This window comes from Peromyscus maniculatus, chromosome 8, assembly GCF_049852395.1.
Source record: "Peromyscus maniculatus bairdii isolate BWxNUB_F1_BW_parent chromosome 8, HU_Pman_BW_mat_3.1, whole genome shotgun sequence".
Taxonomy (NCBI): Eukaryota; Metazoa; Chordata; class Mammalia; order Rodentia; family Cricetidae; genus Peromyscus; species Peromyscus maniculatus.
In genome coordinates this window covers 92156904-92172216 of record NC_134859.1, presented here as the reverse complement: position 1 = coordinate 92172216, position 15313 = coordinate 92156904, and the positions used below count along the sequence as shown (strand labels likewise).

The following is a 15313-nucleotide window of genomic DNA, read 5'->3' as shown; positions in this document are numbered from 1 at the left end:
TAAAAGGTGGTCACAGTAAGAAAAGCTGCTTTTGAACTGGGTAGAGTTATGGCATCATTTAACTTAGAGAAGTTAAAATTGTTGTCCTAGTAAAAATAGTCATGTCTGGCCGGGCGGTGGTGGCACACGCCTTTAATCCCAGCACTTGGGAGGCAGAGGCAGGCGGATCTCTGTGAGTTCGAGGCCAGCCTGGTCTACCAAGTGAGTTCCAGGAAAGGCGCAAAGCTACACAAAGAAACCCTGTCTCGAAAAACCAAAAAAAAAAAAAAAAAAAAAAAAAAAAATAGTCATGTCATGAACAGCATAAATGATGCCTGTGATTATCACTGCCATAGTCAGCAGTCCAGAGACAGCAAGTGCATGATAAGTAGTAAGTCTCAGAAGGACCCCTTCATTCCTTGGCCAGATGGGTGGGTATTCTAGATGCCCATCATACTGGGGACATCTTAACTCCATGTGTATTAAACATCTTTTTTATATTGTGACTCTTCTTTAGGTCAGTTCCTTCATCTCAAATTCAGGCATGATAATTTCTTCCAGCACTGGAAGACAGTGACTACTAAACATAAAAACCAGGACTCAGGTGTCATGGATGCCAACTTCCAACGAGATCTTAGAGCAGTTGTGACTTATGCAAATGGTGATATTTTAATTATATGTGGCTTGAAAATATGGAGTGCTTATGACCAGAAAACTGGAATCTGAGTTGCAGTATTTTCTAAATTGGTCATTTTATTAAATTGCAATTCTTAGCTGAGCGTTGTGATGGCTATGGTCCAGCACAGTGATAGTCAAGTACTAATGAGATCTGTCCAAGACCCACAGAAATAAAGCTGTGCATTCAAAACTGGTTCCTTTGAACTTGCTGCTGACCTATTTACATGCCATACATAAACAAAGACCAAAGTGATCAATGTGTAGAACAGGTTCCAGAAGAATCATGACCATAAACTAGGAAAAAAGGACAAAGGTGGAGAATCTCAAACCAATCCTATATACTCCTTTCTCCTAACATTTACTACTCACCTTTGAAAGCCCTCAGACTTGACAGGAGTCTATTTAGAAAAACTTTGTTATTTTCTGTAGAAAACAAACAAACAAAAAAAAGAGAAAGTTACAGTTCAGGACAGAGAATGTCTCAGTGAATACAGGGTGAGCTTTTCATTCTGTGGTTGACCTTAAGAAGTGGGTCCTCTTCCACCTTCAAGTCATGAAATTAAGGAACGAACGTCATGATGGCACAGGGTGTCTGGTGTAGGGCTGAGAGCTCGAGTGTAAATGCTCAGGCTTTGCTATTATTTAGCTTAAGCAGATCTATGCCTCTGTTTCCTCCACTGTAACACTGGGATAAGGTGTTGTTGCTGTGTGTCAAGGATGGCTCCTGAACATCATTGGGACCAGACAAATGCTATGTGTTATTAACTGCTCTGTTAATACACCCACCTCTAAGACAAATACTGGCTTCTATACAAGAGCTGAAACTTGCACTCATCATTCTTATTTTTGTTTCCAACTTTAATTATTTTTAAAAATATTTAATTTTACCTTTTATGTGTATGAGTGTTGGCCTGCATGTATGTTTGTGCAACACATGCTTGCTTGGTGTACTCAGGGGCCAGAAAAGGGCATCAGATTCCCTGGAGTTAGTGTGACAGATGGCTGTGAGCTACCTGACGTGGTGCTGAGAACCAAACCCGTGTCCTCAGCAAGAGCAGCAAATGTTCTTAACCATCCAGTCATCTCTCCAGCCCCTTCAATTACTTTTAAAAATATATTTTATTTATTCTTTGAGAATTTGATACATGTATATATTGTGTTTCAATCATATTTACAACCAAGGTTTCCCCCATGTTTTCTTCCCAACTTCATGTCCTCTTAAAAAAATATTTTAATTTTTGTGTGTACACGAGTGTACATGCTTTGTGGATGCCCCCGAAGGCCAGAAGATGGGGTAGAATCCTTAGGACCTGGAGTTACAGGAGCTGTGGGCTGTCTGATGTGAATCCTGGGAACCAAATTCAAATCTTCTGAAAGAACGGCAACTACTCTTAACTGCTGAGCATCTCCCAACACCACCACTTTTTAAAATTGCCCACTGAATCCAACTAGTGTTCCCTGTATATGAATGGATATAGGGTCCCCTTCTGGAGCAACCTGCCAGGGACCACATTCCCAAAGAAAACAGAATCTCCCTTAGCAGCCGCCCAACTGTCTATAGCTTCTCAGCCAGGGGTGGGGACTGTCATGTCCATTCCTCATCCATGCTGGAACATAAACCAATGGTTTGCTCTCATACATGTAATCATAGATGCTGTGGGCTTCCAAGTGCAATGGTCCTCACATGTTTCACTGTAGTCCTCTACACCCTTTGGTTCATACAATCTTTCCATCCCTGCTTCCTTGATACTCTCTTAGCCTTTCTTCTTTTTCTTTTTTCTTTTAGCTAGGGTCTTGCTGTGTATCCCAGACTTGCCTTGAACTCTGGATTCTTCTACTTCAGCCTCCCATGTGCTGGGATATTTCCTACTTTTGAAGTCCCCCATCCTTCTTTTCTTTTCTCTTCCTGTCTTCCTGTCTTTCTTTCCTTCTTTCTTTCTTTCTTTCTTTCCTTCTTTCTTTCTTTCTTTCTTTCTTTCTTTCTTTCTTTCTTTCTTTCTTTCTTTCTTTTTTTCTTTCCTTCCTTCCTTCCTTCCTTCCTTCCTTCCTTCCTTCCTTCCTTCCTTCCTTCCTTTCTTTCTTTCTTTCTTTCTTTCTTTCCTTCTTTCCTCCCCCTTCCCTCCATCCCTCTCTCCCTCACCCCTCTTTCTCTCTTTCTTTGTTTCTTTTTGTTCTTTTTGAGACAGGGTTTCTCTGTGTAGTTTTGGTGCCTGTCCTGGATCTCGATCTGTAGACCAGGCTGGCCTTGAACTCACAGAGATCTGCCTGCCTCTGCCTCCCCAGTGCTGGGATTAAAGGCGTGTGCCACCACCGCCCAGCTCCATCTTTCTTTTCTACCACATATTCCTTCTTTTACTTTCACTTATCTCATACTAAAGTGTGGACATGTCTGTGCCCTAAGAGGCAGAAGCAAATCCTTAATAGCAAGAATCATACTTGAAGGTTTTTCTAACTTCCAAACTGGTGTAAAAATATGGAAAAAGTTAATTTTTTAGCACCTGATACAAGAATTACTTACAGAAGTAGGTATTTGTTGAGAAGGCACTTAAAAAAAGAGATTTATTTTTAATTTTATGTGTATGAGTATTTGCTTGCATATGTTATTTACCAAGTGTGTGCTTGTATGCCTAGTGTCTGTAGAGATCTGAAGAGGTCACCGGATCCCCTGGAACTGGAGTTACAGATGGTTGTGAGACACCAAGTGGGTGCTGGGAATGAAACACAGTTCTTCTGCAAGAGCAGCCTGTGCCCCTAATCACTGAGCTACCTTTCCAGCCCAAGAAGAAGTTAATTTTTTTCTTTCTGCCTCCCTCCCTCTGACAGGGTTTCACTATGTAGCCCAGACTATCTTTCAATCCCTCCCCACTCCCTCCATCTCTTCCCCTGCCTTGCTAGTACTGGGATTACAGACAGCTGCTACCATGTCTGGCTAAGCTTTTTAAAGCTTACTTTGGGAGGCAGGTGGATTGCTGTGAATTTGAGGCCAGCTTGGACTACATAGTGAGTATAAGGTTAACCTTGACTTCAGTGTGCGACTCACCTAATGAAACGACGCTAAACTAAACTAGGCTTATTTTGGGAACACGTTGAGCCTCTTGGCTAAAGAAGAAACAACACTGAGGGAAAAGGGAGAGGAATTTGGCCTGCTCCTAAGCAATGAGAATGAAGACAAGAACTTTGAGGGTTTAGCCTCGGGGGAGGAGTAAAAGGTAAGGAAAGGTGAATCTTAGTAACAAGGCTTAGAAAAGTGTCTTAGAGAGGGCAGGGATGTCTCAGGAGACCTCTGCTGTGTACCAGGATCAAAGATGTACCCCTCCCTCCCTGCACTGAAAAAGCAGCAGGAATGCTTTATTTTCTTTCTTCTCAACAGTGATTGTATGGAAAATGTTTCAAGAGTTAAGGAGGCAGAGCCAGGTGGATCTCTGTGAGTTTGAGGCCAGCCTGGGCTACCAAGTGAGTTCCAGGAAAGGCACAAAGCTACACAGAGAGACGCTGTCTCGAAAAGCCAAAAAAAATAAAAATAAAAATAAAATAAAATAAAGTGTTAAGTTCTGTGCCCGAAGCATCATAGGAGCAGCAGGCAACATTTCAACACACACACATTTGAAAATACACACTTCAGTGCTTGCACCATGCACTAAGAACAGAGGTTAGGTCCCCAGAACTCACGTACATGCCAGTGTGTGTGGCAGCCCTCTCTCCACTGCCCCTGTAATTCTAGCCTTAAAGATTAGAGATGGGGGTCCTCCAGCAAGCTTCTAGTGAGCCAGTTATGCCTGTGAAGGCTGGGTTTGGTTGAGGGACACTGCTTCCATGAATGAGGAAGGAGAGTATTGAGGATGATTCATGACATCAACCAGGGACTCCACGTGCATGCACACCCACACACTGTGCCTACACACACCGAAAAACTAATGTCCACCACACATGCACACTGCACACATATGGAAAGGGAAAAGTTAAAAAAAAAACCCACAAAACTACATACATTTCAAAAAGTAGAACCGAAAGACTAGATAGTTTCTGGAGGTCACAGTAACATGCATGCAGCTTACCATCAAATGGCAATGTTTCCAGCAGGTTCACATATTCTCTGTCATTGAGGTCAACTCCTATTTCTCCAACAGTGTTTTTCAGGCCACCGACACCAATCTTTTCTCCTTTCAAAAGGCAGAATGTTTGAATGGTTACAGGTGAAAAATTTTAAGAACTGGTAACTTATTTAAAAATATTTATTCTCTCTCTCTCTCTCTCTCTCTCTCTCTCTCTCTCTCTCTCTCTCTCGTGTGTGTGTGTGTATGTTATGTGTGTGCATGCATGGACTCATGCTATGGCATATGGAGGTCTGAGGGCAGCTTTTGTGTCTCAGTTCTTTCCTTCCACAGTAGGTTGAACTAATGTCACCAGGCTTGCATGGCACGTAGCTTTCCCACTGGGTTGGCCTAATAATTTAATTTAAAAAAGGTATCTGTAAGAACATGTTATTAACCAATATGATCTGTGATATGTCTTTTAAAAATAATAGTTATATGGATACAATCTCAGTTCGGAGTTAAGGAGAAAAGACAAAATGGGAGAAGCAAATACGAAGTGACAAAGTGTCAACAGACGGACATCAAGGCAATGCTACCCTTGTAATACTAACATAACAAAGGCCAGGGACTGGCATGCAGAATGCAATCTAGTACACAAATAGGATAATGAGTTGCCAGCAGAAATAATTCTGATAGTAATTATTCAGACTTATAAAACTGATCATGAAGAAAAAAACATCTTGAGCTTTCCAAAACTTTACCTAGACATTAATGTGCTTACTTGAAATTTAGTGATTTACATGAAGCCAACAAATATTTATAATGGAAATGTATGTATCCTTAAGGAACACAGGACTTGCTCTGGCCGTGGTGACTTAGATCTTTAGCCCCAGCATGCAGGAGGCAGAGCCAGTAGGATCTCTGTAAGGTCCAGGTCACACTGGTCTACACAGGGAATTCCAGACAGCTAGGGCTACACAGAGAGACCCTTCCTCATAAACCAAACAAAACAAACAATAATAAGAAAAGATAAATCTTGTGGCTTATTTTGAATACATAAATTATCAAATAAATTTGATCTGACAAGTATTTGAGTAAAATGTCTATGCTGATATCAACAATATATTGGGGGAAACATTTAAGATATGTATTTTTTTTTTGTTTTAAAGATTTATTTATTTATTATGTATATAGGAGAGGGCACCAGGTCTCATTACAGATGGTTGTGAGCCACCATGTGGCTGCTGGGAATTGAACTCAGGACCTCTGGAGAGCAGTCGGTGCTCTTAACCTCTGAGCCATCTCTCCAGCTCCCTAAGATATTTATTTATAGCATTTGCATATCAGTATTGGAGAAACTTACCCTCGAAATCTTTCGATTTTGCCACAATGTTTTTCATATCAACTTTTCCATTCTCTGCAAGAAAATCACAGAGCAACAGTGAGGATCTTTCCCCTTGTTCCAGCTAGAACACTGGCAACATCCAAAATTTAGTTCTAGATGCTTACATTATATTTTTAGGTATTTAATGCCAAGTAGATGTAACATATCTTCCTCCCTTTTCTATTTAGTTTTATCCATTGTGCTGGTTTGAATGAGAATGGCTACCATTGGCTCCTATGTTTGAATATTTGGTCCCCAGTTGGTGAAACTATTTGGGAAGGATTAGGAGGTGTGGCCCTGTTGGAGGAGGCATGTCACTGGAGGTAGACTTCAAGGTTTCAAGAGACTTCCATCATTCCCAGTGTGCTTTCTGGATCCATTTAAACAGCATTAAAACAAACAGTTATTGGAAGATTTGAAAGAAGTTATCTCTATAATTATCTGGGCTTGCATTGGTGATATAACACAGTGGTAAAGAGAACTCAGCTAGCATGTGCGAGGCCCTAGGTTCAATCTCTAGTACCACAAAACAAGAGGACAAAGGAAAGACCTGTTTTAAGACGTTGTTTCTTGTTGGCATTATGGCTAGTGGTAGAGAGCTGACTAATTTTATAACTACCATGTCTACCTAGCTATATTTTCCACATCTTCAGTCAATATTGGCAAATTATTTTCCATTGGAAAAAATTCTCATTTTATTATTGTATTTAAAACCCAAAGCTTATATCACACACAATACCTAATTATTCTCAGTATCCACAGTTCTGTATCTTTTAAAATTCCTGTTTCTCTCTAGCCATTGCTTCTCTAATTCAGGACAGGCAAAGCATTCACAGCATTCAGTATCATCAGTCTATTTTCCACATCCCCAATAGGCGGACTCCTTTGCAATCACGCACTATTCGGTGTGCCTACCAAACGTTTCTCATTTGATTTTCTTTCTTCACTCTTTGACCTGAGAATGGTCTGTTGGGACTCATTTCCTTTCGCCGTCCATGGTGGAGGACACTTGTGAGACTTAAACTAATTAAAGACAGCATGTGTTTTTATCTGTATTCTACTGTAAACTTTTCAGAACACCCTCTGGATGTCAAATCAATGCCTTCTAGGGTTGCTGTTAAACCTGAGGTGTCCCCAGAGGGAGATGCTCAAACCTATAGAGCTTACCATCAACTGGTAGGTTTTCTACAAAGTCTTCAAATTCCTTCTGTGAGAGATCAAGTCCCATGGTCTCCAGAAATGGGCTCAGGTTATTTACATCAACTTTTCCCCCTGAGGAGAGGTAAGGTATTAAAAAGATATTAAAATGTGGAAAACTCTTATTCATTTAGGTATTCTATGGTTATCATTTTATTCATGAGTGTCTAGATTCAGGAAGACAGGTGTAAGGAGAAACAACATTGAAACTAGATGTAGTGTCTCATTCTATGATGGTGTCTTTTGCTCATATCAAACATATTCAATTCTGAATGGGTATAGATAAATTCCCAGGGAATTATAGCATAATAGCCCAACACATTATGTTGGGAAATATAATAAAATCTAAAATATAATTCTGAGAAAATACATTTATGATATTTCTATTTAATAAAGATGGATTTATGCACATGAACAGGATCAGAATCATGTATATTTATCTGTTCTCATGATGCTTTACACTCACTTTTAAGAGTCTTTATACCATCCAATATCCTTTTCTTAAACACCTTTCCTGAAGCTGTGAGAAGAAAAGATAACTCAGGTCAGAAAACATTAATAAGGTAGATTTGCTTAAGCATACAAGCAATGAACTACATTTTTTTTTTTTTTTTGGTTTTTTGAGACAAGGTTTCTCTGTGTAGCTTTGCGCCTTTCCTGGAACTCGCTTTGTAGACCAGTCTGGCCTTGAACTCACAAAGATCCACCTGGCTCTGCCTCACAAGTGCTGGGATTAAAGGTGTGCACCACCACCGCCCGGCATGAACTACAATTCTTACAATCCCACAACTTCAAAAAGATCAATTTTATTGGTTTCTTTCTAGATTTATTTGTATTCTCTCATTGAAATGTAGTTTGTTTGGAGAAAGGATATTTTTTTTCAATTTGAAACCCCCCTCTGCATTTTATGTGTGTGGGTGTTTTGGGGGCACATATATGCAGTATTTGTGTGCCTTTGACTGGGGAGGCCAGAAGAGGGCATTGGATCCCCTGGGACTGGAGTTACAGGCAGTTGTGAGCCACCATGTAGGTGTTGGGGATTGAACTTAGGTCCTCTGCAATAAAGGCAAATTCTCTTAACCACTGAGCTATCTCTCCAGCCCCTTGAGAAAGACTTTCATGAGGCAAATCTATTCACTCATGCACATGATGACCATTGGCTGTAAACTCTGAAACACATAACCCGTTTGATTTGTTTTTAAATTTCTAATTATAAATAAGTGACTAACCTCACTTATTTTTCCCTTTTTGCATCTTTATTTGTACTCTCTGGGATATTAATGCAAACAAAGACAATACACAGGCCTTACTGGGAGGAGTGAGTGAAACAGCTTTTGTTTATTGAAAAGTAAATGATTCAGATATTCTTTTGGCAAAAATATTCTGGAAGTTCTAAGAAATGATTTTAAAGTTCTGGTCACATGAAGTTAGGAGGGAAAAGTAGAGGGTATTTAAGGGAGGAGTTGGAGGGAAGGGAATGGGGATGGAGTTGATAAAAACATATTATGTGCATGGATGAATATTGAATAAAATATTAAGAAATAAAAAACCCTGGTAAAAATTTGCTACCATCTTAGAAAAGTCTCACGATCAAGTACTCAAAAACCTTCTGAAGGATTTATATACATATCAATCCTTAGCAATACATAGCAATACAATATGCATATGCTTACCATCAAGTGGAAGACTTCTTATCAGAGTCGTATACTCTCTGTCTGTAAACTCCACTTTCATGTCTTTCAGCGTATCTTCTAGGTCATAAACATCTATTGGCTCTCCTAGAAGACACAAATGGCGGCAAGAAGAGAATTTGAGAACATGAAAGTGATGATTCTTGACCCTGTGAAATCAAGAAATCTGTGAACCTTAATTATGCATAAAACAAGTAATAATTGAGTGCTTTTTGTATGAAGTAAAATTTAAATATTTACTCTAGGAGTTTGAAATGATAGTATTTGTAACTACAAGTTATGATGCACATAAATTTCTCGTAGAAAGGCACATATATTACATGTCTTATATTAATTAGTTAATTATTAAGTAATAGAATGTACCAAAAATGCATTTGGTAAATGCTTGTGAGAAAGTGTTTCAAAAATAGACTTGGGTTCTGTTATCCTAATAGCAAAGCTAGAAAAAGACACAAGAAGGAAAACCACAAGCCAGTACCTCTGACAAAGACAGATACAGAATTTGACAAACCAAATTTTAACCAAATATTAACAAAACAAATTTAAACTTTTATCAAAAAGATTTTCACCATGGTAAAGTGATGATGGTTCAATATGCAAAAAAACCCTGATATATAAGTTATGTCATATTAGTAGAACGAAGAACAAAAACCATATGATCACATAATAGGTGCAGAACAATCATTCAGCTCAATGGCTTTTCATATTAAAACATACTTTTAGTTATGCAAGTGATGTGCCTTAAAAGGCCAGTAATGCTAAACCTGTAGCTAACATATATCATACTTTATAGTAAAAAATGGAGCTTTTCTAACAGGAGATTAAGCATGCCACTCTGGTCACTTCTATTAACATGGCAGTGGAAATCTTTAGTAAAAGGTATCAGGCAAGAGAAAGGATGAAACAATATATCTATTGGAAGGCAGAAGTTAAATCATCTTACAGATGACACAATCTTACATAAAGAATATCACCCACCAGAAACATGTTAAAATATTTAATAGATAGACTCATGAAGTTATAAGATACTGAATTAACATGTGAAAATCAGTAGTGTTTTTGTATAGTACCAATGAACTATCAAAAAAAAAAAAAAAGAACCAAAGAAGAAATTATATTTACAATAGCTGTCAAAAGGACTTAAGAATAAGGGTCTGCAGATATGGCCCAGAGGTTGAGTGCATTGTGCTCTTCCAGAAGACCTGAGTTCCATTCCCAGCAACCATGTCCGGTGCCTCACAATCACCAATAACTCCAGCTCCAGAGGATCCAGGCCTCTGGCTTCTTCATTCATGTATGCAGACACACACCATTTAAAAAATAATAAAATAAAATTTAAAAATATCTAGGAATAAATTTAGCTAAGGAAATTTTCTGAAAAGAAAATTGATGAAAGAAACAAGAACCAAGTGAACCGAAGGAAACCCTGTGTTCATGGACTAGAAGAACTAATGTTATTGAAATGTGGACCATCCCAAGGTGGTCTATAGACTCTATTGGATTCCTAACTGAATTCTTGTGCGTGTGCATGCATGTGTACATGAGTGTGTGAGTACATTCACCCATGAGAACTCACATGGAAGACATAAGTTGACTATGTCAGGGTGTCTTCTGTAATCATTTTTCTACCTTCATTGTCTGAGACAGGTTCTCTCACTGAACCTGGAGCTTACCATTTCAGTTAGACAGGATGGCCAATGAATGTCTGGGATCCTGTTGCCTCTGGTCCCTGGTCCTGGGCTTACAGAAGTGTGATGCCTCCCTTTTTACATGGGTGCTGGGGATCCGAACTCAGGTCCCCATCCTGCACAGCAAGCACTTTACCCACTGAGCCAAATTCCTAGCCCCTGTCTATCAGAATTCTAACACACAAAATTAGGAAAAGCAATCTAGAATTCATGTGATGGGTTGAATGTGCCTTGCAAAAGTTCATATATTACATATAATACAATTTTTTTTTTTTTTTTGGTTTTTCGAGACAGGGTTTCTCTGTGTAGCTTTGCGCCTTTTCCTGGAACTCACTTGGTAGCCCAGGCTGGCCTCGAACTCACAGAGATCCGCCTGCCTCTGCCTCCCGAGTGCTGGGATTAAAGGCGTGCGCCACCACCGCCCAGCTAAAATTCTTACGTTAATGGTATTTACAGATGAAGCTTTTAGGAAGCAAGATTAGATGAGATCACGATACTCTATAGAGTCCCAAAACATGTTGCAGTGCAAAAAGGAGGGTGAATTCATTGACACTATCCCTAAGAGTCTTTCATGCATGCAGCTGGCACGCTATAATACTTAAACTTTTTATGTACCAATACAAAGAAGATGTATGATAAACAGAAAAGAATCATTCTGGATTCTTACAGATTCAGAGTTTATTTTGTCCATAGCAGTGGAATTTATTGCCCTCAGGGACTGCAGGATGATCACTCATTCTTTGGTTATTTCTTGAATCATTTATACTTGAGTTTTACTAATGTCTATGTCAAGACCATTCTTAGCTCTAAAACACACAGGTACGTGCCACAGAAGAGAGTACTCATCTTAACAGTGATCCCAGAATAACAATATGGGTTGGGACTGGACAAGGACTGAGTGTTGTTAGAAAGTCTTTGAGAGTTTAGTAGTTTATTTCCCCTCAAGCATTTTACAGTTTATGAGGCATGAAGTCCACTCCTGAAGGCCGAGCCCTTATGACCTGCTCACCTACTTCCGGATGCCATTGCACTGGTGATTAGGGCTTCAGCGTGAACTCTAGGGGGATGAAGATCTTCACTCTAGTAAAAGTGCATGTGGATGGGACCTCTGACTTATGATACAAGACCCTCAGAACAAGTACACATCCTTCAAGAAATAGAAATCTTCCACTTAAGATCTTCAGAACAAGAAAACGCAGTGATTTACTAATTTTTTATATTCTTTTTTATTCTTTTTGTCATAATTTTCTTTTTTGTTGATTTACTATCATACACTTATGACTTAAAGATATAATCTTCTGTACTAATATCCACTTAGGTTTTACTAGGGACAACACTTTACTAGAGTTAGAAGAAACATCATTATTATATTATTATCATTATTGCTACTATTATTATTATTAGTGGTAGGGGTAGCAGCAGTAGACAGATTCTCATGTATTCCAGGCTGGCCTTGTTCTTGCTATGTAGTCAAGGATGACCTTGAGCTTCTGATCCTCTTGCCTCCGCCTTCCTAGTGCCAGTGCCAGTGTGAAGTGTGCCACCATTCGTGGATTATGTGATGCTGGGGACTGAATCCAGGGCTTCATGTATGCTAGGCAAGGACTCTAGCAAATGAGTCACATCCCCAGGCCTCCAGCTAATGTTTATGAGGAAGTAAATAGTAACTGGTGGGATGGATTACTAAGTGTAGCTGATGCCATTCACAGGAATTGTTTAATTCAAGGTCATCATAAAACCTGTATTTCACTTGACTATCATGTAACACAATCATCACCCTACAGAACATAATAAAGCAGTTAAAATAGAAGAGAGCTTGCTTTTTCTTTAGCTAATGAGGTGAGACTTTGCACCATTGCTAATTCTTCATGTTGTACTTGGATTCATACTATGGATGAGATTATCTATGCTAAAAGAAAAATATGCTTGACTGTTTGTCTTAGATTTAAGGCATTACTTGAACTGATCTTTCAGGCCTGATAAGATAATGGCCTTGGATTCCTGCACCTTCCAGTCCCTTTGTATAATCCCTTCTGCTATCTTCATCTCATAGCTATTTGAATTCTGCTCTTGAGAGTCTCGAATACTTGCACACAGCCACTACACTACAAAACACCCAAGTGTTGATTTAAAGACAGAACAGGATGAATTATCCTGATTGACACAGGCATTAGCTCCTCCAATGAGAATCAGCACTAGTGAAGGAGATTTGGCAACCCTGATGGTGTCTTCTGTGGCTTTGGTTGAAGAGGTACCAAAAAGTAGAATTAGAACTCAAAAATTCTCATACTATTAAGAGAAATGTGTTGTCTTTGTTACAGAACACCATCAAATGAATCCGAATTATGAAAAACAAAACATGTCTGGCATCTTTCTTTGTTAGATAAACCATCAACATGTGAGGACACTTGTGTCCTCATGTAGTCTATGCATCGGATTTAGAAATATAAAACTCTCTTACTTACAACGAAGTTCATGGTTTTTTTTCAAGACAGGGTTTCTCTGTGTAGTTGTGGTACCTGTCCTGGATCTCACTCTGTAGACCAGGCTGGCCTTGAACTCACAGAGATCCACCTGGCTCTGCTTCCTGATTGTTGGGATTAAAGGCCTGTGCCACCACTGCCCGGCCAAGTTTATGTTCTTGTAAGGAACATACTTCAAATAACCCAATGCTCATTTAATTTCCCAGAAAATGTTGTTGATGACCCACCCCCAAAATTACATCTGTAGATAGTACCTTTGTCATTGTCTAATTTTTGAAATAGCTGAAGTTTTGGCATGTGTTTGTTGCAAAAGCATAGGTGATTCAAAGCAAGCTTAATTAACAAAAGGTTAAAGTGGTAAAATTAACAAGAAAATGAAGACATAGTAGGAGATGTCATTAAAGCAGTGTAAAAAAATAAGTAATTTCATACTTACCTAAAATAGAATACACTTCTTTCATTAAATTATTTAGTTTCACTTTCCCTTCAGCTATAAGACAGGAAAAATTCAGATATTGAGAAAACGAAACTCAGTAAAAAGACAAAAACATACAGTCTTTAATTATGTAGCACAGCCTTGACGAAGTCATTAACTAAATTGTCCCTCTATAACAGACAATTTTGGACTTCAATGGTTCCATTAACAGCAATAAGAACTAAGATGGTTTGGACCATATTCTCTTGTGGATAAGATCTCTCAAGCTTTCTGGATGCATTCTGTTTCTAATTTGACATTTCTTGGAAATGCTGATCATGCATTCTGGTATACACTGAAAAGCTGGTAGCATTACGTCACTTTTTATAATTAGAGAGTGACAGTGAATGAACTAGGAAAAGGAGCTACCGAAGCACAGAGCATGATCAACTAAAGCATTTCGATCTGGCCTGATTGAAAACTGCTGTAGGAGGATTAGAAGGATGAGTCAAAACGGATGACTGGTTTTTGCACATTACTCTATCAGTTCTTAGCACTCTTTTTATTGCTTGTGCCCAGGAACACAGCAGCAGAAAAAAATCCTGAGTCCGTAAAGTTTACATTAATTTGTTTTCTCCGTGACTTTACCACTAAGACAGAAATAGAGATAGGTATACATTCTGGTGTTCAATAGACATATGTGACATAGAAACTTGTATCAATGAATATAAGCATTAATGGACATTAATAAATTAATTGAATAATTCATAAAAAGTGTTCTGTACTGTCCCTGGAATATTGTTAAACTAAATGTCTGTAAGCTATGAGGGGGTCTTTGAAGGTTTTAAGTTTTTAATGAGCACATATTAACTTTACAAAACAATAGGATTCATTTTGATATTTTTATATGTATGTAATATACTTTGATCATATTCATTGCTCCGTTACTCTCTTATTTGAAGGGGTTTAATTTTTTTTTAAATTACGTGTGTCAGTGCTTTGCCTACATGCTGTCTGTGCACTAAATTGCATGCCTGGAGCCTGCAGAGGCCAGAAGAGGGCACTGGATTACCTAGAACTGGAGTTACAGATACTTGTCAATCAACATTTAAATGTCAACATGTAGATGTTGGGAAAAGAGCCTGGGTCCTCTCCTGTCCCTTGAGGAGGTTCTAACTGAGGAATAAAAAGGTCATATTTACATTTTAACTAAATTATCCTGGCTGTTTTATGTAGGATTAATTTAAGACAACACTATAGTCATTAGACCATCCTGGAGGCTGTGTTAGTAGTATCAGCCAGGATCACAAGTGTCTGAATTAAGGGTAGAATACTAAAGATAGGAATTTGTTCTTGTGGGAAATAGGACAGGGCAGGAACAGCTGAATATGCTGATTAGTGAGTAGTTGTGAGAGGTTATGGTAGCAAGAAAATAGAAGAGGAGTCAAGAATTAAGGGTGAGCAAGTTCACTTTTTTTGCATGCTGTTTAGATTGCTAGTGAAAACTGTGCATTGACAGGGGTTGGTTTATATAGGAGAAGGTCTCTATCAACCTGATGATCTCAGTTTTACTTTCACTTCCTTGTGTGTGTGTATGTGTGTGTGTGTGTGTGTGTGTGCGCGCGCGCGCGCGAAACAAGCCAAGCTAAGGCCTGGCATTTATGACTAAGAATAAACCTCTGTATGTGATTTATTTGGGAGCTGGGTGGTGGGCCCCCCAAAAGAGCAAAGACAAACAACAACATGTATGTGTATATGTTTGTG

At 38.9% G+C, this 15313-nt stretch overlaps 1 protein-coding gene across 1 annotated transcript in view; it reads right to left on the bottom strand.

Moving 5' to 3' along the window:
• Efcab3 (EF-hand calcium binding domain 3) overlaps nt 1–15313 on the bottom strand; it is a 419664-nt gene that overhangs the window by 110438 nt on the left and 293913 nt on the right. The window contains exons 130-136 of the mRNA XM_076543522.1: nt 13571–13624; nt 8946–9050; nt 7739–7792; nt 7243–7347; nt 6055–6108; nt 4713–4817; nt 1027–1080 (exon numbers count right to left, since the gene is read on the bottom strand). Coding sequence (XP_076399637.1) covers nt 1027–1080; nt 4713–4817; nt 6055–6108; nt 7243–7347; nt 7739–7792; nt 8946–9050; nt 13571–13624 — 531 coding nt within the window. The remainder of the gene's footprint in view (nt 1–1026; nt 1081–4712; nt 4818–6054; nt 6109–7242; nt 7348–7738; nt 7793–8945; nt 9051–13570; nt 13625–15313) is intronic.